The 25980-nt window shown below is 40.5% G+C and overlaps 2 protein-coding genes and 2 non-coding genes across 4 annotated transcripts in view; 1 reads left to right on the top strand and 3 right to left on the bottom strand.

Moving 5' to 3' along the window:
* Window positions 1–12227, top strand: part of LOC128764826 (VPS10 domain-containing receptor SorCS1-like) — an 86506-nt gene extending 74279 nt beyond the window's left edge. Inside the window, exons 25-27 of the mRNA XM_053875015.1 lie at window positions 2103–2211; window positions 5154–5308; window positions 8619–12227. Coding sequence (XP_053730990.1) covers window positions 2103–2211; window positions 5154–5308; window positions 8619–8677 — 323 coding nt within the window. The 3' untranslated portion in view covers window positions 8678–12227. The remainder of the gene's footprint in view (window positions 1–2102; window positions 2212–5153; window positions 5309–8618) is intronic.
* Window positions 3158–3239, bottom strand: trnas-gcu (transfer RNA serine (anticodon GCU)). Its single transcript has one exon. It is a non-coding gene; the product is annotated as a tRNA-Ser (tRNA).
* trnas-gcu (transfer RNA serine (anticodon GCU)) lies at window positions 3418–3499 on the bottom strand. Its single transcript has one exon. It is a non-coding gene; the product is annotated as a tRNA-Ser (tRNA).
* A 4899-nt stretch (window positions 12228–17126) lies between the features above and the next one.
* sorcs3b (sortilin related VPS10 domain containing receptor 3b) overlaps window positions 17127–25980 on the bottom strand; it is a 75240-nt gene continuing 66386 nt past the window's right edge. Inside the window, exon 27 of the mRNA XM_053874368.1 lies at window positions 17127–20578. Within this exon, the coding sequence (XP_053730343.1) occupies window positions 20514–20578 (65 nt within the window). The 3' untranslated portion in view covers window positions 17127–20513. The remainder of the gene's footprint in view (window positions 20579–25980) is intronic.

The raw sequence follows: 25980 nt of genomic DNA, 5'->3' as shown, positions 1-25980 counted from the left end.
GAGGAGCAACGGAGTCCGCCGACATGAAATATCCCACCATTATCCCAGTTAATAAAGTCATCCTCGCCGCACAAATGATTTTTGTCACTGCTTGGTTGTCCCGTCCGGTCCAATACTGCAGCTTCAATAGCTGTGCTGCGATGCGGGTCACTTGCCTGTCGCTGGTCCAACACATTCTCTCTGCGTCAGGAGGACGTCTGCATTCAATGTTGACACAGAAGTTAGGCGTTTAAGTGGAGTCAAGTGTTTCCCCTCCCGCTTGACATTGAAAAAGGGGGGTTTAAAGCAGGAGGATATAGGGCAGGGGAGGGGGAGTATCGCTGGCTGCGTATGCGTCTGCTCCATGAACAACTGCATGATGCTGAGTATATCAAGTAGGACTGTGTATTAGCAGGTATATTGTGATACGTACCACAATACAGGAGTGGTGATATAATACATTACAATATATTGTGATGATACTGTTTCAACAATATATTGTAATAAGAGCCATCAAGTTTCAAAAGGAAACCTGTAATATGCAGTACAATATGATGCGTAGGCACTTTATTGATATGCCGTCAGTGTTAGTTAAATTTCGGCCTCTAAACAGAGGAATGAATTGCTCCTTGAATCAACAAAATAACTCCAGTGTACGAAAAGAAAATGTTAGTACTAAACATGTCGCAAATGCAGCAGCATATCCAAGTATCTATGTATTTAATATAGCTAAACCCGACTTCTAAAAACCAAGGTATTATCACACACTGAGTATTGCGACATTTCACCGAAAATATCAATCCAAGATCGCACACTCAAGTACCACGATATTAGAGTGTATCAATGTTTTCTTATGCCCCTAATATCAAGTAACATAGAAATTGAAAATGTAATGGCCAGAGCGAATGGAGCGGCACCACATGGCTTAACCCTAAACCCAAGCATCGTCTAATTTCACGTGACTCGCATTGGCTCCATATTTTGAAGCTCTTCGCTTTTTCAAATCTTTATCATTTTTTTCCTTTTTTTTCTTTCATCCAACTTTTGACACTTTGTGAACAAGAGCATGCTTTTTTAAAGTAATATTAGCACAATTCTTGTTTTTCCCTGTAAAAACGGTGACTAAACCCGTTGTAGAGATTCCCTTCTGCACAAGTGTGCCCTCCACTGACAAGACAAAGACTCCATGCGATGCCACTCAGTCCATCTGGAAATATATAAATGACCTCTGGCCTCTGGCTTAATAAGTGGCTGAATGAAGCTTCATGAAACAGAGCCCACTAGGTGTCACTGTTTGCTCTGCCATCTTTGACTTGAGATAACTATTTAACGTAGCCTCCAGTGTTTTATAAAGCTATGTGTAATGTGACCCCTGTTTTCAGCCAAATTCCATGGGGCCTGCTCATGATGCAAGTCCACTTTTGGAGCCACCATCAACTGCCACAAAACTTGATTCATCCAACTCACCCACTGGCCTTTGTCACTGTGTAATTTTGTTCACAAAGCCATTGTTGTGGCCTTCGCTGGTGGACAGAGGTCAGCGTGGGCACCCATCTGCCTCTACAGCCTCTCGTACACTCCGATGCGCTGCGTGTTCTCACACCTTCTTATCAGACCTCCAGCCATCAGCGCAACATAAGCGTTTGCCTCCCACGTAGCTTTTGTCAGATCCCTTTCTTCTTCCTTAAACCAATTTTGACAGGTATTGGGAGCTCAGAAAGACTTACATCAGACAAAAGCAGCAGTTCTGCTTGCAAAGGTCCCCTTATCTTGAGCGTTAAATAGCAGGTGGTTATCATTTGAAGACTTCAGTACAAAAGATAGAGGTAAATAGAAGCGAACAACATGAGCTAATGGGGCTTAATGTCAAAACCAAGCTGGATTATTCTCTTCATATTGACTTGATGGTTAAATCAACTTGGCGTCTAAGAGACAAGAGTTGTGTGGCATTGACTGTGTGGGTCGTGAAGACGATATACAGTCATACCTGCGATATGGACTGGAGTGGGATTTCTGCTTTATGAGATCTGGTCGTAAGAAAGAGCAAAGCTTTCTTCCATGGTTGTTTATGTGAATAACCTACCTAAATCCTTAGTTTAATGTGCCTTTTCTGCTCCCTAAAGCGCCCCTGGTGGACAGCAGTGAAAGCAGCTACAGCCTCACAGCCATCATCATGCTGGTGGCGGTCATCGTGATGGGACTGGTCATCTTTGTCATATTCAAATTCAAAAGGTAACACATCCAAATGAAGCATCCTGCACTGGAGTTGTTTGTGCTGTGTGAGCAGATGAAGGGAATCAATGGGCGAAAGTGAATGAATGCTGCTTATGGTTTGATAATTTGTTCCCTCAGTTTTACTGATAACTTAAAATGACATCCTTATCATAGTCCTGATATACAATACATTCTGGACTAAAGAGTATCAGCTGCAAGTTGTTCATACATAGGCCACAAGGGTTTAAAAGTTGTAGTTGCAACGGCGCTGTCTTTGCTGTAGAAAGGTCAGTGATTTCCACGCAGCCATCTTATACACACATGAGGTTCACTTCTGATCTGGTCATCAAATAAACTCAGCAATGTTCTGAACTCGAACCATGACGCCAATAAAATTTAACTAGTCACATTTTTATTTACTGTACACTGTTGAAATTTCCCCCAGTCAAATCTAATCTAAATGCTGTTTTCGCCTGTATGTCCCGAAGTTCCTGCTGCTACGTGGTTTATGTTTTTTGGTGAATAAAACGGCTGTGATTTCATTGGTTTGATGTGACGACTCAATATTTTGGCCACATGAAGCTCATTTGCCCATGAAAATCCATATGCTTCCTCGCCATCAGTTGAGGAGGACTTGGCCTTTTCAGGTAAATTGTTCAGGACGTTTTGGTAGAGGTGGGCAGTGAGTGAAATCGCCAACTGATAGTGAGTTAAACATCATAAAAATTCCAAAATAAATAAATAATCATAATCACATATTTGATCAATTTTAAATGCTCTACTTTGTACTTCCTATTTTATTTATTTAAATTATAATACTCACAGCTAAACAGTGTACGGAGCCTGACTCGGTGTATTCAACACACATTGAAGTTGACCCACTAGCAAACTGCAGTGGAACGTTACCCTTTCAAGCAAGATCAACTTTACTTTTCGCCCGCTCCTTGAATTTAAAACCACGTTACGACAAGGATGGGATTCAAACCCACGCGTGCAGAGCACAATGGATTAGCAGTCCATCGCCTTAACCACTCGGCCACATCGTCTGTTTTTGTACATTTTCGTCCACTTTAAAAAAAAACAAACTTGCAAACCAATGTTTTCAGAAAGTGTGTGTTCAACAAACATTGAAGTTGACGCACTCGCCCATTGCGGCAGAACGTTACCCTTTCGAGCATGATCAACTTCACTTTTCGCCCGGTCCTTAAATTTAAAGCCACGCTACGATGAGGATGGGATTCGAACCTATGCGTGCAGAGCACAATGGATTAGCAGTCCATCGCCTTAACCACTCGGCCACATCGTCTGTTTTTGTACATTTTTGTAAACTTTTGAAAAAAATTACAAAAAAACTTGCAATCCAACGTTTTTACAAAGCATGTAAACGAGTGTGGCAGTGAACAGCATACTCACGGCTAAAGACGAACAGTGTAGAGAGCCCGGCTTGGTGTATTCAACACACATTGAAGTTGACGCGCAAAGCAAACTGCAGCGGTACGTTACCCTGTCGAGCATGATCAACTTTACTTTCCACCTGCTCCAAGAGTTTAAAAAGCACGCTACGATGAGGATGGGACTCGAACCCATGCGTGCAGAGCACAATGTATTAGCAGTCCATCACCTTAACCGCGCTGTAATTATTTGAGATTAAGTTATCACAAATTCTTCAATTAACTATTCATATATGTATATATATATATATATATATATATATATATATATATATATATATATATATATATATATATAATTTGAATATATTTTCAATATTTTGTTAATAAAATTTAATTTCTAATAGATAGATTTTGACACCAAAGCTTGGGGCCTTCCTTAGAATCTATTGTAATGTGGCTATTTGTAAACAAATCAAACTGCGGTCAGACACATTTTCTCAAGCTCACTGCAGAGCAATGTATCGTACTGCAAAGCAAAAATAAAACGTGCTTGAAACGCTGGCTCAAGGACATTGTTGGTACATCAACAGTTTGGTGGTGCTCTCCTGGTGTGGTCATCCTCGACTCATCTTAGCTAAACGCCCTGTGCCTCGGCTAGATAAGCAGAAGAAGATGAATGGGTGAATACATTAGAATAAATGTGAACCAGATCCGCTGGTTGTTTTGTTTCTGTATTCATTATCTGCTATAGGAAGCAGCTCTCTTGTGATCTTTTTAGAGGCGTTCAGGCTGAGTTATGGCGGTCGGCGTCACAATAATAGCCGGAGGAATAAGACAATTCCCCTCTGTCTCAATCTGCAGAGTATTAGAGGGAATGACAGGCTGATCAATTCTCCGTGAGAGCCGAATGGGTGTCAGAGTACTGCAGTTATCAATATTCATCTATCTGACAATGTGAACGCTGACCTTTAGGAAATGCTAAACACAGACATTCAAGGTGAGGCGTCCTCCGCAGGAAGGCAGGAAAGGTTGAGGAGATAAGTCCACAGACAACATACATTATACAGTGAGGGACGTACAGTAAATAGCATCCTGGGCTGCAGGTAATCCCCACGCCAATCACTGGAAAACAATCCAGACGCTTGGTATTTTGTGAAATTCTTCTCATTAAAAGTTAAACATGACTTCACTTGAACTTTCCAGGTGGCAATATTCATTATTTGAGTCGTGTTTGAGAAGCCTGCTCGGGATGCCTCGGCAGCGGGGGAGGGGGTGGTCTGGAATTAGAAATGCAAGATGCAGGAGGACATTTTAAGCAGAATTGGGAATGCATCTAAGGGGATGAAAAATTGATTGAAAAGTGAGGTGAACAATATGAAAGTGGGAGTGCAATACCCTGTGGAATGCAAAGTGCCCCAGATCCCAGCTTTCAAGCAATCCTCTGCTGTCCGCAGCTGTTAAAAATATCTGGCAACACATTATGTTTAGTGAAGGCATTAGTGGGTAAGGCTTGACGGCAAGGCTTTCTTTTTCCGGGCGAGAATGAAAAGAAATATCTTTCTGCAGGAAGATCCCGGGCATGAACACGTATACGGTGGAGCAGCCTGACAAAGAACAAGAGGTCATCCCAACAGTGACCTCCATAGAAGGCCCAAACCCTGAGGGGGACAAGCTGACCTCGCTGGATCGTGTGGATGTGCAGCTTGATATAAAAAGTAGAGGTACCGCTGAGTTTGTGGTTTTCTCACCGCTCCCGGCTTTCTTTTTTCACAGGATTTGACTTGTGTTGTCGATGTAAAACAATGACTCCCACCCCCCTGTGATAGTTTACTTCTTAACTTAGCAAAATGCTGCTATCGGTACACTTGGTCACTTGAAGGCCCATTTATGCTCCCTTTACGTACAAAATTGTCCTGGTCCGTTTCAAACAATGTTACCGTCTTTGATCACATGCTTCCATGCTGTGTGTTGGTTTGCTGCTCTCCAATATAGACACCGGGTGGCGGAGCCCAAAGTCAAAAGTTTAAAAGTTCCAAAACCAACATGTTGCATGACAGATAAAAATGGAGGCAGCATTGTAAGAGGTGGTGGTCGGTGAGGCTGTCACTGCCTGAAGTTCTACAAATTGTATTTACTGGCTATATCACGTTGAGTTGTGATCTTTTAAAAATAATTGTTAAAATAGTCTATATTTAACGTTAAAATCTGGAAATTATACGTTTTTACATGCATGCGTAAGTACGCAGTATTCACTGTGTACGCGTGCATGTTTTGAGTGTAATGACATCATCACGTTGTCATAATCTACATTTTGAAATTGTATGTTTGTATCTGATATAATATTTTTTTAATCCTGCAGTATTGACTAAACATGAACATTTCAAACTCCTCCAATATATTTGACCTGCGCAATGTATTGCTTATTGCTCCAACATTGTATAAGAAACATTTCTCCTTACATTTGTTTCACATAGATTTATCAGGAGTGAGCCCTTGAACGAGGTTTATGTCTACCATGGTGCGGTGCTTGACTTTGTTTATGTTGTTGGATTTACAAAAAAAATGAATATCAGATAAAAAAAAAACATACAATTTCTAAATCTAGACTATTTTAAGTAAAAAACTATTCTAGTCAATTCTTCTTCTTGTCAATGCGTGATATAACAATGTACGCATACGCTTACTAGTAAACGTCAGTTGGTAAAACATGCAACAGTTAACAGCAACACTGCCCCCCATGGTTTCCAGTGGTACTGCTCTGTTTGGTCCGCATCTGCAAGCTTTGTGGAAATGTGCAGAAATATGGACAAAATTAATGTAGAGCACAGACAGAAGGATCCATACGTGAGCATAATTTAGCTTGAAGATAAAGAAATAAGCGGACTCCGAAATGTCAGCAGTGAATGCCAACTATGATATATCTGATCCGAAGTTTTGATGAAACAATGTGAAGAGAATAAATGTTGTCACTCCAAGGGAGACTTCTGGCATCAAACACTGACCCAAGTGTTTCAAATCTCCATTCAGATTACTTTGATTTTATGTCGTAAAATACCATTTATAAATGTTCAACAGCCACTGTGTTCGATATACTCCCTACTTAGGAGAAACTGCTCCTGACTGAGTCGGACTCTAAGTGTCCAACCACCTAAGTGTTCAAACTTAGCAGCTGACCACGGTGCCAGAGCAAGCGTCCCATCTAATGTCAGACAAAGGTGGTGGCACCCTTTTAAAGACGCTCACCGCAGCCACTTTCATACCACTGTCAGAAAGTAGACGCATTAGCTGGCTGTGCTGATTATTACGGTGGCATGAGCTCGTGGTAAAGTGGTCGCCCTGTGACTTCGATTTCACCTCCTGATGTGTTGGTGTCGATGTGTCCCTGAGCAAGACACTTAACCCCCGAAGGCTCCTGATGGCTCAGTTGGCATGTGGCACTGTGGCCTGCTGCCATTAATGTGTGTGTGTGTGTGTGTGTGTGTGTGTGTGTGTGTGTGTGTGTGTGTGTGTGTGTGTGTGTGTGTGTGTGTGTGTGTGTGTGTGTGTGTGTTAATGGCTGACTTGATGTGAGGCTTTTTAGGGTGCTGGTTAGTCACTGAAAGCACTAGACATAACTGACTCTGAACTGAAGCCTGTAAAGCGGGGCAATAAGGGCGGACTAGTTCATACTACAGACAACCATGCTTCTCAGGATTTCCTGCTGAGAAAAGTCACAGAAAGATCAATAAAAACATAGAAAGAAAGTCCAACTCTAGCAAAAGCGAACATCCACCGAGTAGAAGTTTGAGTGCTGCATGCAGACTTATCTTAGCCAAAAAAGAAATTGGACCGAGATTAAAAAAAAAAAAAAAAAAAAGAGCCCATCTCCCTAAAACTCCTTCAGGAGGATAAACAACTTCTCTGAAGGAATCCCATTTTCAAATCCCTAAAATACATAGACTTTCCAAAGTTCAGAAAAGTTATGAGTACACCCTCCTTGTGAGTGATTTATGGTGCTGTAGACGAGACCACCTAACCCGACAGCAGAGCTTACAGAGACCAACACTCTGAGGGACCCAGACAGAGTCGTGAGCAAGACCAGAAGCACATAAGTCTATTAGTTATACAGACTCACACATTTTTTTTTCTTTTTTTCCACAATAAATTTGGAACTGTTTTTGTTACTGGCCTCAGATCTAGGGTATCAACACTTTCTAAGTACATTTGAAGCAACAAAAATAAGCAACAACACAGTTAAATATGCGCATCAAAACAATATTAGTGCTAAATAAAAGGATTCAAACACCTAATATAACAATTTATACCTTCACACTCACTCACTACCCACCTGGTATTGACCGTTGCTATATTCGCTTCAGAAAACTGACGACTCTCATTGCAAAACTCTTACCTTAAGCAAAAGCCTCGCTTTTACTGCTTACCTGTGAAGCACACAAGATCAACACCAGTCAGTTTCGCTCGGCTCAGTTGTTTACTGAGCTGCGCATGCATCACTCATGTGCCTCACGCCGCACGTGCACCACCTCCTGGATAAATAATAATCCAACTTTTTCTAACAAAACAGAAAACATATGGTGCTACTTTAAGAAAACGGGGGGTGAGCGTTGGTCTATATTCAGCTTGGTCTCGACTTTGTCCTACTGTTGAGTCATTCTCTTCCAGTCTCTTCATTATCAAGAGCCACACAAGTACATGGGATTTCATTCACTCTGTATTTATGTCTTTTTCCCTGAGTGTTTCTCATCGGTCGCCATATTCACACTTTAGTGGAGCCCGATTGAGTGCGAGCTGGAGCGATGAAAATGCCTCAGTGAATTATAGCAGCCGATAAAACAATTAGCTCATCAGTAAAATAGTGGTGCGTTGAAAGCATTTTCATTACGAAATATCTGCGTTGATTTACCTGCTGCTCCGGCAGCACAACTGACCCTATGGAGATGAATGTGTTTGCGGGGAAGGATGCGCAGAGATGTAAATAGGTACATAAAATTCTTCTTCTGTCTTCTTCTTTGCTTTCTTCTCCCTCGCCAGGCTACCTGCCGTCGCACACAGACGTCACGCTCCCGGATGAAGCGCCCCATGTGTTTTAATGTTGAGAGTCTCTGACCGACTCGAAAGCAATACATCTTCTTTGGCAGTTACTTCCAGCAAGCTGTGGAGGCGCGGTCACAATGAATGGTCTCGAGTGTTTTGCTACCCATGCATGGATGGACCAGCTCACACTGTGCTGCCTAATTCCTCTGAGGAGATTGTACAGATTTATACGTGCAACCTGAGAAGAAAAAAAAACACTCTTTTTGACTGGAATACTTGTATTTTTGCAAGGACATTGATCTTTTTATGTAAATAATGTATCCATGATGGAAGACTCCTCGTCTCAGCGCTTCACGTGTGGGACTATCACACAGAATTATTGTTAAAAAAAAAAAAAAAAAAGAAAAAAAGCGCTCTCTCAAACAGAGTCTCCCTGTTTCTGCTGTTCAGGCTTGTGTCTGTGAACTTTATTTATTGGAAAATAGCATATTGGCGTTAGACAGCCTGAGAACTCATTAAGCTTGGTGGAATCACTAAATCTTATCATGAGAAACACATCAAATGAAAGCCGGCAATATCCAGGAGATGAGGGACGGTTCCTTGTCGCAGATCTGCGCGCTACATCAAGCCTGGAGTCTTGTCGCTCAAAATGTCATAACAGAAATAAGAGTAGATGCAATCGCTCTTGTTTGGAGAACTCAAATGTGTCATGCAACTAAACTCATATTGGAAAGTTTTAAAGGGGCCATAAAATGCAAAGGAACATCGTCTGAGCTAAAATTGGAGTCTGGAAACCTTTTCTTGCACATTCATGTTTTTCTCCACAGATCTTCAAAAGTTGGCATCAGATTTTCACCCTGGTTTCCACTTAAACCTAGTGAGGCCGGAAATGTGGCAGCATGAGTTGAGCATATTCGGCGCTACGTATACGGAAACTAGGCTGGAAGACCACCCTGTGTCTTACCCTAAACATTTATTTTTTTGTTGTAACAAGTCAGTTCAGTGCCGACGGCATCAGGTTGATTCAAAAGAAAGCCTCATGCCTCAACATGCAACATGGAAAGCTGACTTCTGCGTCACCCTGGGACGACTGGGACCCACATGACACAGGAGTGCTAACCTGTCGGCACTGCTAGGCCACTGAACATGAAACTTGCAACACCAGCAAAAGATTATTTGCACAGTCTCACCCATGTCTCACATGCTGGCTTTATTTGTTCACGCTCCTTGTTATCTGTGGCACCAAGTATCAAGTGAGATTGCCTTTCATCTGATTTCAGCTGGATGCCGCCGGCTCTGGCATCATGTGGGATGCTACATACAGTATATACAGGTTTACTCGTAAACTCAGTCTCTTAGCATTCTGAATGCAAAAATAGAAGTAAAGTTGGGACGCGTCGTGATGTACCATCAACAGCAGTGCTCTTAGTGGTAACACGCTCATTGACTAGAATTGAAGTGGTCAGCTGGAACATTGTCTTGGCAACTTGGCAGCGTCACTTCACTTTACAGAAACAGTTTGTTAGTGTTGATTTTTCAAGTCGACTCTGTTTTCAACAATTAGATATCCAACTTTTTAAAGATTCAAAAGTTCAGAGGTCCTACTGTTAACACAAGGGAGATATGTTTAACATATAAATTTTCATCATATTCACTCTCAGCTCAACTGTTGCTGTAACAAGGTCATGAATGTCTGCTGTCTTCCAAAACGCTACATTTGACAATAAATAAATAAATAATGCAACATTCAAATATGGTTGCCCTAAAGCTTCAATTAAATAAATGTGAGGTCAAACTTGGTTCATATAATACCAAAATATTCATATGCCAACCAACAGCAATCATATCTCATCTTTACTTCTTCAGTCAGTGGTCTTCTTCTCGGTGTCACCCACAGTAGCTGTGATGGTGCGCACTGATCGACCTGTTCTCGAGCACACCAAACTGATGATGACTCACCAGCCCCCCACATTGCTGAACTCCCTGTCATGAAGCATCTACACCAGGGGTCTCAAACTAGCAATGGGCTTATGAGGCTTCGTGAAACGTGTCCTCACTTTCACACTAGATGACACTCTCTGCTCTTCATTGATTTGGATTTGAGAAACTATTTCACTGACACTTCAATACATTTTTGAAGCAATAGCGCCACCTACTGAGCTCTGAAAATGACAAGACCGTTTCATGAAACCTCATCAGCCCATCACTATCTCAAACTGATCCACAAAGGGCCGCAGTGGGTCCAGGTTTTTGTTCCAACCAAGCAAGCACACATTGGTTAGTGGAAACAGGGAGCACCAGCCTAACAATCCGCTGGTTACAGTCTTCTGACACCTGATGGGTGTCCACTCGATTGGTTGGAACAAAGCCCTGCACCCACTGCGGACCTCAGAGGACCTGTTTGAGACTTCCGATACACATCCATACTCAAAGTATAATTTCAAGAACCATATTTTCACCCTTGGGTATGCTGACCTTCATCACTTCAACCTCACATTCCGACTTTTCTGAGACTGCTGCATTTCAATTTTCATGTATTTCTTTTTATCAATGTGATTTACTTAGTCATTCCAAAATGAAATAGCAGTTGTATCGGTTAAAAATGATTCCATTTTATGGCCCTTCTAAACCTTTCTCTCTCCTTATGTCAATCATGCGTATTGAATAATATCACAGCATCATTTTTTTAGGTGTCAATAACTGTGTTCTTTCCACTGTATAAAGCCCAATATTGTTTATCTATGACTAGTTTTGTTGCTTTGAAGTATAAATACTTGTCCACCACGACCAAAGTGTACATTTTTGAAGGCTGTGCTGCAAATAGTTGTTGTAATCCAGACTAGTTTCGACTCTGTTTTTGTTCCTTGTTGCCAAAAACAACAAGAGATTCTGCGCCGGCTCTCATGGGAAATATGTTTGTTTGGAGGTTATGTTAAAATATTGCTTTTGTTTTGGGCTGTTTATCTGTGATTATGAGGACGATATAAGAGAATGGTCTGTCAAGAACAATGCAGTTTGGTTTGCACCCCTGAGGACCCAGAGGACTGTGGAATTGTTCGTCTTCTTCGCTGCGAGGGACAAGGATAGATGCGTCTCCTGTCAAACGAGGCTCAGCCCACGCACTGAGCTGTGGTCAGTTTCATTGGGTTCACCACTGATGTTCCTCTTCATCAAACTTTTCCAGCGTTGTCAGTATCACATGCCGGTAATAACGCGACCAGAGGCTTGATTTTCACCCCGTACCCTTCAAATCGACAGAGCATCCACAGCTTTTTTTTTTTTAAACATCCCAAATAATCAATATGTGAATACAAACGTTTGCATGTTTTTTAGTCCCATTTTTAAAAATGTACAAAACAAGTTAAAATGTGACCTTCAGTGTAGCAAACCAATTTATTTGAAAGTGCTGTGATTATTCAGTGAGTGTGTTTTTCATTTGATCTTGCAGGCATAAACATGGTTGCAGAATAAAGCAGAAACATTCAACTCATGATGTCTGTTCTTTGCCATCCTTTTTGGAGGCGTCTGATCGGTAATCTGCAGGTGAAGGTGACAGAACTCACTTCAGCTCAACGCAAACTCCATCTGAAGCTAACATCCAGGGTAAAGCCCGATCACCTTAACTAACCAGGCTGCTTCCTCCTAGTACAAGACATTGAAATAGCATTTTTTTGTCTTTTACATCATTACGTCATGCACTGGCTCGCTGCGAAAACAAAACAAATTTAGTTGCTTGTATCCACGTTCTTTTTCTTTGGGAGACGACCTGAGTTGGCCAAAGGTGAGGAGGGGAGGAAAAAATCATTGTCAATGGTTTTTTCAATTCTGTTTTCTGTTTGGGAAGGAAAACTTTTCTAAGGTGAAATCATTATTTTTGAGAGAATATTTACATGGAGTGTTGATATATTGGCATTGTTAGCTTAGTTGCAAGTTGCTAATTTACTTAATAATTCTGAACTCAGCATAATGCTTATAGCTGCTTTGTATTGATGTCAATATGCACAAAATTATGTCATAAATAATAATATTCTCAGCCAGATGTGTGCAAAAATCCTGAAAATATAACAATAATATGATATAATAATGCATAATAACCTTTTCATCCATCAATAACAGTGGAAGTCTATGTGCGTTTCAAAATACTGGAAAAATTGTATATATATATATATATATATATATATATATATATATATATATATATATATATATATATATATATATATATATATATATATATATATATATATATATATATATATATATATATAACCTGCAGATTATATTATATATATATGCATACATATACATTTAAACAACAAACTACTGTTAATTTTGCATCATTTAATGTCTTGAAAATATTTGTGTAAGAATTTCAATGTTATAAGAATTTCAAGTACATTCAAAGTAGTGGAAACCCTGGCCATTGTGTAGTGAAAAACATCACTGAACAAAAGCAAACAGATGCTTTTGTTTGCTTTTGTTCAGGGATTCCTCCATGTTTGTTGTTGTTGTTATCATCCTAGCTGCCACGTGTCTCGTGCATCAGTGTGATCAGTAGACCAGGAACTCCTGCACTAACAGAGGTTCCCTGTTGTCTGGAGAGCAAACCGCTCAATTAAATTGCTGTCCAAGGTCCTGAATTTAGGTTTGTATGTTGTCCAGATGCACCAAAATTAATTTGTGGCCAAAGCAGATTTTTTTTGTTAATGCGTGCACCAAATGATACCAATTACTGAATATGAATATTGTGGTGGAGTTTTTTTACTTATTGCGTAATTGTCCTGTTTGGTCACCAGGTAGCCAGCCGGGGAGTCACAGCTGAAGCATTGTGTTGCCAGATTTCTAGAATGACACTTCCAAGAATGGTGGAGAGGGTTGCCAGAATTTCCAAGAGTTCATTTCACCTCCACGGCACATTTTTGTATTTGAATAATGTGAAAATTGTCATGAACCCCCTCCGTCTGGTCTTATTGTTTTGGACAACTTCCTGCTCCTGCTTTGCTCTCCTCCTCTCTTCCAGTGTTGGGGGTCGTCCAAACAGGCTTCACAAACACACACACACACCTGAGCCCGATCGTCTACTCAACAACCACTCCACTTGAACACCGTCCAGAAGACAACCGGTGTCAGTTTGTTGCTTTCGCTCGCCCTGTGTGTCGGTGCCTGCCCTCCATTGTTCCTCTCCCCACAATCCTGTGGACTTATTTCCGTGCCCTGGACACTGGTTCTTCCCTTCCTTTTGCGCTTATGGATGCTTGTTTATGTTCCTGGATTGTTTTGTCTTATTTATTGGACTCTGTCTCTATTTGTTTTATTATTGAATTTGGTGGAACTTCTTTTGCTTTTTTCGCCTCCTTCCTGCTGCATGAGGGTCTTGCGTCTAAAATCGTCACAGAAATTTGATCACATCACAGGCCACTTTTCTGCATTGGTGGAAAAGAGTGTTTCTTTATGGAATGATGGCTGCATCCCTTGTTGGTAGACTTGACTTCAACTGTTGCATATCTTGAGACACACAATCGCTGGGTGTGTACCCAAGTCTTTGCCACTCTTTTAGTTGTGCTAGTGCTTTGATAGTAGATAAGCTGTCGTCCGTATTTGTGGCCCCTTTAAATCAAAGACTTTGGATCCACAGTTTGTAGATGCAGCCACAGTTGCGTGATAAGTGGTAAACACAAGCAAAAACACAGCTAAGGTGAGCGATAACTTCATGCTGTTTTTGTGGCTTTATGTAGCAATAATATTTAGCTCCGTCGTTCATGGGGCACAATGGAGCAGCACAGGAGGACAATAGAAAGGAGCAGTAGCCTGCGGAGCCTCTAATGGGCGAGATCCTCAGCCATCCCGCAGTGCCACAAATTAATTATCTCCTCCCCGGGAAATCGACACAGTTGCACGTAGACACTCAGTCAGGGAAGACACTCCCTCGCTGAGTCGCACCTTGCATGAAAAATGTCCCACGACGATAACCCACAGCAATATTGTGTTAGCCGCAATGTGAAATTGATGAGCGTGTTTCCTTTCATTGAGTGCCACATTACGGCTGGTGGCCGCGGCGAATCGTCCATTAATGATTGTCAGCGCTCAATTCGATTGTGCTCCACCGAACATCCCAGGGCGGCGCGGGGACGGCCTGCGTGTTAATTCGGAGCGGGAGCCGGGAGTGGGGCTCCGGGGGCGCTGATGACTGCTGGACTGCTGAAGACTGCTGTGCCATATGAAGTGCTGAGCAACAGATGCAAAGCAGAAGCAGGTTATGCGTCGGAGTGCTGGCGCCACGTGTGGAAGTGTTATGTGAGCCGAGCGCTGTCCTCGGATCCTCCAATCTCGCTTCCATTTTAGAGCGCGGCATCTGAGGCAGCCATTCTGACACTTGTAGTCCTTCAACTCTGTCATCAGATTCGATCGAGACCATTTTAAATACTCAGTAATTGTTCTTGCGAAGTAGGAACCATCTGCATGTGGCAACTTAATGGAGATTCTGTCTCACATGGGTGTTATCACACTTAAGTGTTTGTGTCACGTCAGTTACTTTAAGTGCTTTCTAATTTCAGACTGAGATGCGCTTCTTTTTTTTTTTTTACTTTTCCATCCATTTATCCTCAGCTGTTCTCATCAAGTGTCCGTAAGTGCCCCTTCCTCTCCCTTGCCTTTCAGAATGCATCTGAAAAAGGCAACAAACTGGGCTTTATATCTTACAGATACACAATTTTACCAAAATGGTTTTGTTCAAAACCATTATCGGACATGTCATTGTCAAGACCAGGGTTTATGGAGAGACCAAGACTAAACTGAACATCAAAGAAGTATGAAGAAATGACAGTAGTATCTTTTGCAGAAATAAATCTATGCATGAGTCTATATGGATAAATAGACTTGTGCCTCTGTCTTCTGTATTCGGTTTGTCCTCGGTCTTTGTTTTGACCTCCTCATTTGTCTTGGGTTGGTCTCTGTTTTTCTATGGACACACCTTTCTGACGTAAGAACAAAATGTCTCAATGCTGCCACCTTCAGGTGATGGTTATTTTCATGGATTTCTAAACTTCAAAGGAACAGTGCAAAACTACATTTTCTGGCAACAATATCACATAATTACCACATAGGAAACATTTCAATGGACGAACCTTGTGATCCCAGGAGGAACACAAGCTGATTGGCTGAACCATTCTTTCATATACTGAAGGACTAAAAATACCTTTACTACAGTTTTGCATTCATTTTCCTTTGTGTAAAAGAAAATCTACTGAGAAACATTGGATACTGTGATGTAGTGATGAACAGATACCAGGTTTTTCCAAAACCACTAGTGCAGGCCTGGCCAACCCGTGGCTCCCGAGCCACATGCGGCTCTTTTCCCAGTTTCATGCGGCTCTTTACCAAACTTTGTCATTCCCTAAACTAAACGTATGGCATGTGTTTCACCTGTTATTCATTGTTGTGTAATTCAGTGAAGTGAAGATGAGACGCTCCAGTCTGCAGCGTCGCTCACACCCACAGACCGGGGCGTCATGTTATTGGTGGCATGAGCCACGTAAAAAAATAAATAAGTAAAATAAATTGTGCACACATTTCTATCTACGTCGCTTGATATTTCAAGGAGGATCACGGTAAAAAGTATGACACTCAGTCATGTGACCAGTTGTTCAGGTTGAGCGTTACAACCTTACATGTTTGTAGGATGCGGCTCTTTTCAGCAACAAAGTAAAACAATGTGGCTCTTAGCCTCTGACTGGTTGGCCACCCCTGCACTAGTGTACGAGTCCCTGCATTTGAGTGCTCACCAATTCAGAGTACTTACGCCATTACATGTAAAGTTATTTTGAGTTGGGACATTTTTCCTTAATATTATAGTAGTAGTTATAGTGTTTTTCCTGTACATGGGTGACAAGTTTCACTGCAATACATACACAAATTTTATAAAATTGTCATAAACTGACATTCAAAAACAGTGCACTGCTGTGAAGTCGTATCGGTTTTGTGGTATCTGTGGCCATTCTACGTGTACAATTACAAGTACTCAAGCCCAGTATCAGACCGATACTTGATACCAGTATCTGTAATGAAATTGACATGGGGCAGCGCAGACACATTTTGAGCCTTCACTGGCAGTATTCAGCCATGTTTGTAGTTCTTCTTGCATCATATTTGCTTTTTTCAGTAATTCATTATGGCTTGAAAAATACAATCAAAACGAATGTGGGGAGAAAAGACGCATAATGGTCCCCATTTATGTGAAAAGAACAGAGGTGGAGGCCGGGGCACATGACCGGCCCAGCATACACCTGAGATGTGTCTGTGATCCAAAGAACACAGTAAAAAGGTGACTGAGTGAAGAAAGCCAGTCACGAGGCCAAACATTACATTCAATATTTATCATATTTTAATCCAATTCCAGAAAAAAATCAACCTTCTTCCAACCTGACTGGTCAGTGAATTAAGTTGAACATTTTTTAAACTTTATTTTACACTCACAGCTGTTTCATGGTGTTTTTTTCAGTTTTGATTAACATGACTTCATGACCCAGAATTCTCAGCAGCAGTTTCAGTCAGAACCACTCGGCTACATAGGAATATTTTGCCTCTTGTAAACATTTCAAGCAACAATGTTGGAGGAGTTTCAGACAGAGAAACAAAGACGAAGGTTCCCTTGAGTTGGGCTATTTGGAAGATATGATATATGAGAAAACCATTATTCCATATAAAAATACATTTATTTCAAACAATTTCAAAATGCCAGTTTGATCACAGTAGGAAATATGATTCCAAATGGTTATATAGTGTTGACAAAACGGAACTGTTACAGTTATCCATGCACAAGTGAGAGGTAATCGCACAGCAAGACCACTGGACCAGTGTTTTTAATAATGGCTTTAATTAATGCATCATGGAGTGTTAAAAAAGAAACAATGTATCAGATGTCGCTCCCCCTAATATGAATAATACAGATATTTTGGGCATGCCACAAAGTAGTGACGGGCTGATGAGGCTTCACAAAACAGTGCTGTCATTTTCTCAGCTCGGTTAGATGGCGCGATCGGTCCCAAAATGACGTGAGGTTTCAGTGAATTGGTTGAACTCCAAACAACTTTAAAGCAGCGAGTGCCATCGAGTGGGCTCTGAAAATGAGGAGCTGTTTCATGAAGCTTCATAAGCCCAAAACGACCACAAAGAAAAAGACACTGGACTGGAGGAATTCACATCACTCATTGGTCAAGTGTTTTATTTACAACAAGGGTTACGTAGTGTGTTTATATTCCATCTTATGTACAAAATTCCCAGCAAAAACCAACTTCAGTATTCAGAACTTCAAGTCAAACTTCAGTTGTGTGTCATCAGTACATGATCAGCATTTTCAAGTCGACGTGAGAGGCGTGTCTGCAGTTGAATGTATATAGTTTAATATCATAATTTTTACCGTTTTTATCTGTCATTTTTTACGTTTTTGAGTTCAATATATAACACATGATGAATTAATAAGGGAGCATCATCAATGTGTAGATTCATTCACTCATCACTTTTTATGTTGTTAAATCCATTTTTTAAAATTCAATTTTACTTTTCCATTGGCTGAAAAAAAAAAATGTCTGTCAACAATCTACTTTTTGGCATGTTTTCTGTTTGGCGTGGCTGATGATGTTTGCTGATGATATTGTGAGCTGTAAGGTGGAGGTTGAGTGGAAGGAGTGAAAGTAGCAGGAGAGAAGGAGAATGGAAGTCAGACTGCATGAGAGAGAATGAGAGGAAGGAAGGAAGAAGAGTGAAGGTCCGAGGGGGAGAAAAGTATTTGTCTATGACCATCCAGAGGTCAGTGAAAGGGAAGCAGATTTTTCATAAATACACATAAACAATTAGAGGAAAGGAAGAAACATACTGTAACTAAATCAAATGTGAATTTGAAAATGCCGCAAGAAGGTAAGTTTATTCGATTTTTAACGCACAAAAATCCATGGGTCCTTCAGTGATTGTATACCTGAGAGGAAGCTAGCTATTTATTTAACAAAGACGCTGAGAAAAAACCTGGAGAGCTAAAAACCGAATGTGGATTTTCCAGCGTTTACTTCTTCACTTTCGCAAGGGGGGACAATTGATTCGCCAAAGTTGGATTTGAGAAGGGCCAGTGAGTGTTGAATACTGATTATGTTCATTCAATACTTCTGCCACACATTTTTTTTTTTTTTTATCTCAGAGTAAGAGAGTGAAACCAGCTCTAGCCGCAACCTTTATCATAGTGATGGGTGGAAGAGGTATCATGAAATAGTGTTGCCAGCTTGATGACACAGTGTCCAGATGGCGCTCTTGGTTTAGAAATGATGTGAGGTTTCACTGAATAAGTTGTTCAAGTCCAAACATATTACAGCAAACAGCGCCATCTGGTGGCCTCTGAAAATCAGGAGACTGTTTCATGAAACCTCATCAGCCCATCACTACTGAGTACTGAGCACTTCCTGTCTATGTAGTGAATGAAAGTTCAGTTTGCTATTTCCAGCAGGTGAAGTCAACAAATTGGTGAAGCAGCAATGTTGCTGAGCACAATGCAGCTGCTGGGATGTAAGGATGATGAAGGTCAGATATATTTCTGGATTTATTGGTGGATCTTTTGATTCACTTGTGGCATCAAATAAAGTGCTTCTCTTCTGCCCTCGATTAATAATGTTGACTTGTAGTGAATAGCACACTTGTTAGCAACCGTGTTGTCTGTCTTTGTTATTGACTCATGAGCAACATTTCTTTCATCAGTTTCATTGATTTTTCTCCACAGAATTCTGTGCTACTGTGACTCAGATTCAAAATGGATCCCGGTGTTGACTGAAAGGGCATCAGAAAAATCTACACACACACCATGGGGATCAATCTTTTTTTTTGGTATTCCTTGTTAAATTAAAGCATTTGGCATCGTAGTCAATATTTTTAAATTAATTTCGACAGACAAAAATAATTGCAAACCATGCAAACAATATAAATCGGTGGACAGACGTATGAAAGTTTCATTTCTCCCTCCATATTTCACTACACTTCCAGCTCATCATCGCTTCCCGGTTGTCGATAAAGACCAGCGTTCTCTTGGTGCTCTTTGTTTGGCAACCAGCTATTCTCTGCACTTTTCTTTTTGAACCCTGTTCTTCAACATAATAGATATTTACCTCTTATAGAAGAGTTAAAAAAAAACAAAACACAAATGAGGCAGATGAAGATGAAGAATCTGTGTGGAACTTTGTTAAAACTTTCCTTTTTGCCAGAACACCCTTTAAACACTTCCTATTGATCTCGCCGTTTAAATCTACATTAGTCCTGTGAGCGTTTGAAGGGGTGCTTTTATATTTGTGGAAGCTTTCTCACCCAAAGAGCTGTGTAAAACTGCAAATGCATACTACTAACGACTTCTGTAATTTGTATCCTGACAGCACACGAAACTGGTCATCGACTTAACTACTGAATAAAAAGTGCATGTTAAACTTTTATAAATATATGTACACGTATATTCCTTTCTAGTGACGAAGAAATATCAAGATTTACACACTTTATATTCTTTTTGTCGTGACAAACAGATGACATTTATATTTTTAGCATGATAGACTCACGTGGTTTTCAAGCCTGTGCTTCTTAGGACGTTATCTAAACTAAAAATATTGAACAGCAAAGAAAAACTGTTCACTGTTGTAGGATAAACTGCAACGCATCAATAAGACCACATATATTATGATGCATTTGAATAATCACAAAATATTATAATAGCCATAAGCACCGAGTGTAGTCATAGATATACCAACAATTTGAAAGTAAAAACTGTATTCAGCGTTGACTCACAACTGTGGAACTGAAATACAAGTTCAACAAAGTAAAAGGCAACACAATTAAAGCACGAGAAGTTGTACCTGTGACAACAAACACGTCTTAGACATTTGTACAGTTCGGAAATTCTCTCGTTACAATCCTTTCCATGTTTCTTCCGATCCCTCCTGAAAACAAATAAAATTCAGAAGTTAGAATAAACATTTGCCAATGACACAATGCTAGTTGTGAACTTGTGATGAGGTTTCGTGAAACAGTGTTGTGATTATCAGAGGCCACCAGATGGCACTGTCTGCCATAAAATGTTTGCATTTGAACAGCTAATTCAATGAAACCTCACATCATTTCTCAACCAAGAGCACCATCTAGTTGCCTCTGAAAATTAGGACACTGTTTAGGACATTAGGACACTGAAAATTAGTAACTGTGGTCATGTGCCCTTTAAGATGTTTACATGTTTAAAGGGTGGACTTTCTCATGTTTACGTTGAAAGTGATAGTGACTTCCTTATGGTACAGTTGTGACAAGTGATGGGCTGCATGAAACAGTGTTGTCATTTTCAGAGCTCAGTAAGTGGCACTCTCGGTTTAAAAAATGCTGTCAAGAGGAGATTTATGGAGGTGGTGAAGGAGGACATGAGGTTTGTAGGTTAGAGAGAAGAGGAAGCAGAGGACAGGGTGAGATGGAGGAAGATGATGGTGACCTCTGAAGGGAGAAGCCAAAAGGAAAAGAAGAAGAAGTGTCAAGTTTCAGTGAAATGTTTTCCAAAATACAAATAGAGCAAAGAGTGCCATCTAGTGGGCTCTGAAAATGATGACACTGTTTCATGAAGCCTCATAAGGCCGACACTAGCAGTTCCAATTCAGCACTTCAGGCAGTGCACCAAGTTTTAACTGCACCCCGTGTCTTTTCACTACTCCTACCAATCTGTATTTATCACATAACCTGATCTTACAGAACACGATGAACAACATGTTTGATGTTAATCTGTGAAAAATATCTCTCAGCGCACCTCATACACAAAATCTTGACGTCTTCTGACATGCCACTGATTTTCGGGTGATGTAATTAACGCCCTAAAACATCAGCCAAACCACTCACGGTTCATGTCTGTCTACTTTAATCTTTCTTTCACTGCGAGATCAAACACGCTTTTAGGCATCTGAATTCAGAGTATTTTGGGGGTGAGAACGGCATCCCGTCTCACCGGGAGACTTCAGGAAGTCAGATGAAGCCAAGAAGTGTTTATGAAAAGGTGAAACTTTCTTGCAGCTTGAAAACAGTACACATCTGCCCCAAAACCAATTGAATCCCATTTAGCTGTACAGTGGCTGGACTGATTTCTCACAGGAAATGACCTATGAAGTTGAAAGTGCATTTACATGTGGCGTGCGACTCTTAGACAGCGCTCAATATCAAAAGGTGGAAGATATAAACTAAATAGCGATGAGGTCGGCGAGATTAGCTCCAGCACTCAGACATCTCCACGACCCTGGCAGCTCATTTATCACTCCATGTCAGAGAGAAGTGGCGCAATTCAAACTGCTGATCACCAGGAAGAGAAGAGAAATGTAGATCCACATCACAAATTCTTCCCAGAAACTGACGTGTCCCTGCCTCAGACTACATGTGTAAGCATTTTTGTTTTTTTTTTAAGTTAAATATTCTGACCGGATTGAAATATGAGTCTCGGCTGCCATGTTGTTTCCCCCCTCCAAGATGCTGAATACGTTTTGGGCTTCATTAATCTCGCTCTCCTGATGAAATATGAGCTGCGGAGCCACTTTTGAATGCTCAGAGCGAATCAGTCTTCAGGTGAGACGATTTGATAAACATCTTAAACATCAGGATTACATTTTGCATCTTCTGTTTCATCAAAAGTTTGATTGCCTGTTGATAGAAGCAGCTGCATTGGTTCTCCATTCAAGATGAACACTTTCCTGACTGTAATGTCGAGTTAATATCTAGCAATTGTTACGTATGAGTTTGATATTCTGCTGTCGTCGTAACATCAGTCTGCTGATTTAGAAGCCGAGGACTTGATGTTCATGCCGGTGAGTTGGTGAGCTCTTTTATTAGCAACAATTTATGGTAGTTTTTACAGGAAGTAGCATCAGTAGTGTAGTTGTACTTAGAGATTTTTGTAGTTTGGATTTTGGATGCGGTATTAGCAGTGGTCATTTGAAGTAGTTTGAGGTTACAGAGGTGATCTTTGCCGTGGTAGGAAGGACACTCTTGGCCTGTTCGATGTGGAGTCCACAGACAGTGTTGACAGCTTGTTGACACATGCACCAAGTTCTGCTTCCTTTTACTTTCACTTGTTTAATGTATTTCATTCATTTTAGCATCATTGTTTTTTTCATAAAAATAAAAACAAAAATAAAAATAACAATGAGGTGGTGGCCAAGTGGTACAACAAATGTATTCCAATTGCACAAACTCTGAGTACACAGACGTATATTTGATATGACCAAGTTAAATTCAAGTGAAATGCCAAACATTTGGGTTATGAGGAAGTAGAAGTTGACGGTTCAAATTTCAGGAGTTCTAGTACTGTACATCTGTAGAAGCTGTAGAGACAAGGGTAGTAAAAATACCTGCGCTACACAGTGTATTCGTAGACAACGTGAGTTGGAGTAGAACTTGAGAGAATAGTTTTTGAAGGTTAGTAGTTCAAGAAACATTGTTCAATAATGACAGAAGCACTACATACTACATGTTACATGCTAAGCATCTGTATCTTGTAGTGATGGACTGAATATGCACAAGCAAGAAGCTCTTGAGGAGTGTGGGAGACAATTTGAAGCTAGTTTGATGATAAAAACTGTCCATTGAAGAGTTCACAAAAAGCGACCATTGGAATTCTACTTCCTGGATTGAACTTAAAACAATAAGTGTTTGAGTCCTACTTGTGTTATTAAATTTCGCTAATCTAATATAAGAGCATAAAATGTCTCAACTAATCAAGTTATTAAAGCAGCAGGGCGTGCAATTCCGTAATCAGACCCAGTATCAAAGACCCCGCACTGAGACTCCAGAAAACATTCACAGGTGATTTACAACAGATCAGCCAAGACTTGAAAGGGAAGAAAGGGCTGAGAAATGGGGGAAAGATGCTGAGTGTCCAGAAAAGCAGCCCAAGAGCGCCTCCTTTGTCAAATAGCTACGGCTCCGGCCGATCCACCATCAAAGAGGTAACCCGTCAACCTGACACCTGGTCAGGCAGCGAGCTCCCGCATAACACCCGACTCTGATCTGAGCCATCAAAATATCTGGGAAGGGTCTTCAATTGTAAATTGTTCATTCACAAGATGGCTGCCTACTCGAAGGCAGTCAATTTGCAAAAACATAGAAAATCCAAAAGTCTTCACCAGAGCGTTACTTTCCCCGCATATGTTGACTGATTTTTTTTGGAAAGCTCTGAGGTGCTGAGCTGAACGGTCCACATGCTTCAACGTAGCAAAGAAAAAATTCATGTGGTCTGAAAAATATAAACAATATGAGTGTGTCATTAGTCCATTAGTAAGAAATCAGGGACAACAAACCGAGGAACTGAGGAGCAGGTGAGTTCCTCAAGTGTTTGTCTGACAGCTGTCAGCCCCGTCTTGAGAGCTGTGTCCATATCTCACTCAGACCACTGTAGATAATGCGCAAAACACCTCGATGTTCGATGAAGCTTGTTGAGATGTAAAAACAGCGTCTGTCCTTATCATGAGTTTCTGTGCCAACATCAAAGAACACTGATACAACAAGGCCAGTTTGGTCACTTCTGTTATAAGGTAAGGTTGAATCTGTTTAAAGAGCATTAGGTGCAGTTTTGAGCATGTTGCCATTTGTGTGTATTTTGGACAGGAATGGGAGCCCCTCCCTAGCAGAGACCTGGGTATAGTTTGTACTGGTTGTTGTTCAGCAGAGTGAGACAAAGTGATTTGATTGACTCTTTGATGTTGATTTTTATTCTTGCCTTTGCTGTTGAAGGCAGATGGTGTAGTTGCGTCTAGATGTTGTGCTCGGTCTCCATTTTTCTCTCGGGTTTTTACTGCCTCTATTTAGCTCTGTGCTTCTACAAGGAGATGGTTCATAATATCAGCTGTGGTTTCTGTCGCCCCCCTCCCCGCTTCCTCCCACCATCCCTCCCCAGACAGCCAACTCTCTCCGGTTCAGTCAAGTTGTCAAGTTGCACTTCATCCCGTTTCTCCTTTGTCACCACAAGTTACACATGCATGCTTTTAATGGATCTCTGGTCGGCACAGACTCCAAGCATCATCACTCCCCCATCACCTCCTATTGACTCATCAACTCCATGTAGGAAATACTTCATGTCATTTCCAGCAGTCGAACATGTATTTACATTTTAAATTTCATCCACTGTTGGCACACACTTTGAAGGAGCGACGCAATAATTTGATTAATCAAAATTAACAGGAGGAGTGCTTTAAATTCCACCACCGACTGTGCTGAAGTGTCCTTGAGAGAGTGATACTTAATTACATGGTAGGAGAAGAAGACTTGCTGCCACTGCTGCTGCTACCATCTGTGTGTGAATGAGGCAATATTGTTAAAGTTGCCAAAGAATCACACAAAATCTGCTGCACCATATTGCCTGAATTGTCTTGTCTATTGACATTGCAAAAACAAAACAGTCTCGAATGAAGCAGACATCAAGGGAAGATGGTGCAATGGCATGCAAAATGAGTTGCTATGCGTGAGTTCAGAATACATTAGCTGTTTATTAGAGATGTGAATGTGAAATATAAAATTGAAAAACGACTTCAGGTATGATCGTAAAACGTACATAAAGGCACGTGTTATGATATTAACAATCATGAAGTTAAATAATATAAACTAACTTGATGCCTCGCAACGACAAAAATAGATGTAAAAATGCACAAAATGTATTTTTTTTATTTACAAAACACTAACTTATGTCAATAAAATGTGTGAAATAACCACAACAAACACGTTTGATTTTGTCTTGAAACATGGATCAAACAGTGTCCAGAGTGTGGTGTATGTTGTTCTAAAAAAAAAAAAAAAAGAGAGAACTGATGTCAAAGTAGAGACACATAAATTAAATTGAATGTATTTCTATAAGAACTATATAAAAAGAGCCCTTGGTTTTGAAAATCTGAATGACAGAGTTATATAAAATAAACAACAAAAAAAACTTTTGAAAGTTAAAATACATAAAACCATGATAATAATATTAACTATAATCAATTTATTAAGCAATTTATCGAAGAAGAAGAAATTACTATTTTGGTGACAAGAAAACAGTGCACAAATAATATCTAACAACAAATCAGGCACTTTGCTACATCATTTTTATTTGAGAAATTTTTGTTTGTCTGTTTTTATTCACCTGTTAATCGATTTCAGCTCTTTTCACATGGCATGACAACATGGCAGATTTTGAGGTTTATTCTGTGTCGTACAACGACGATTTAGCCAGCAAGTGAGGGCATATCTTAGCATTGGTTAGGGCACCTTGAGGCATGCAAGCATACGTCACAGTACATTGGGGTCAAGCAGAATTTGTGTTCAAGATGTATGTCTGGTATATATATGT

Source organism: Synchiropus splendidus, chromosome 9 (assembly GCF_027744825.2).
Source record: "Synchiropus splendidus isolate RoL2022-P1 chromosome 9, RoL_Sspl_1.0, whole genome shotgun sequence".
NCBI classification, from domain to species: domain Eukaryota; kingdom Metazoa; phylum Chordata; class Actinopteri; order Syngnathiformes; family Callionymidae; genus Synchiropus; species Synchiropus splendidus.
This window is presented reverse-complemented; position numbering and strand designations above follow the sequence as displayed.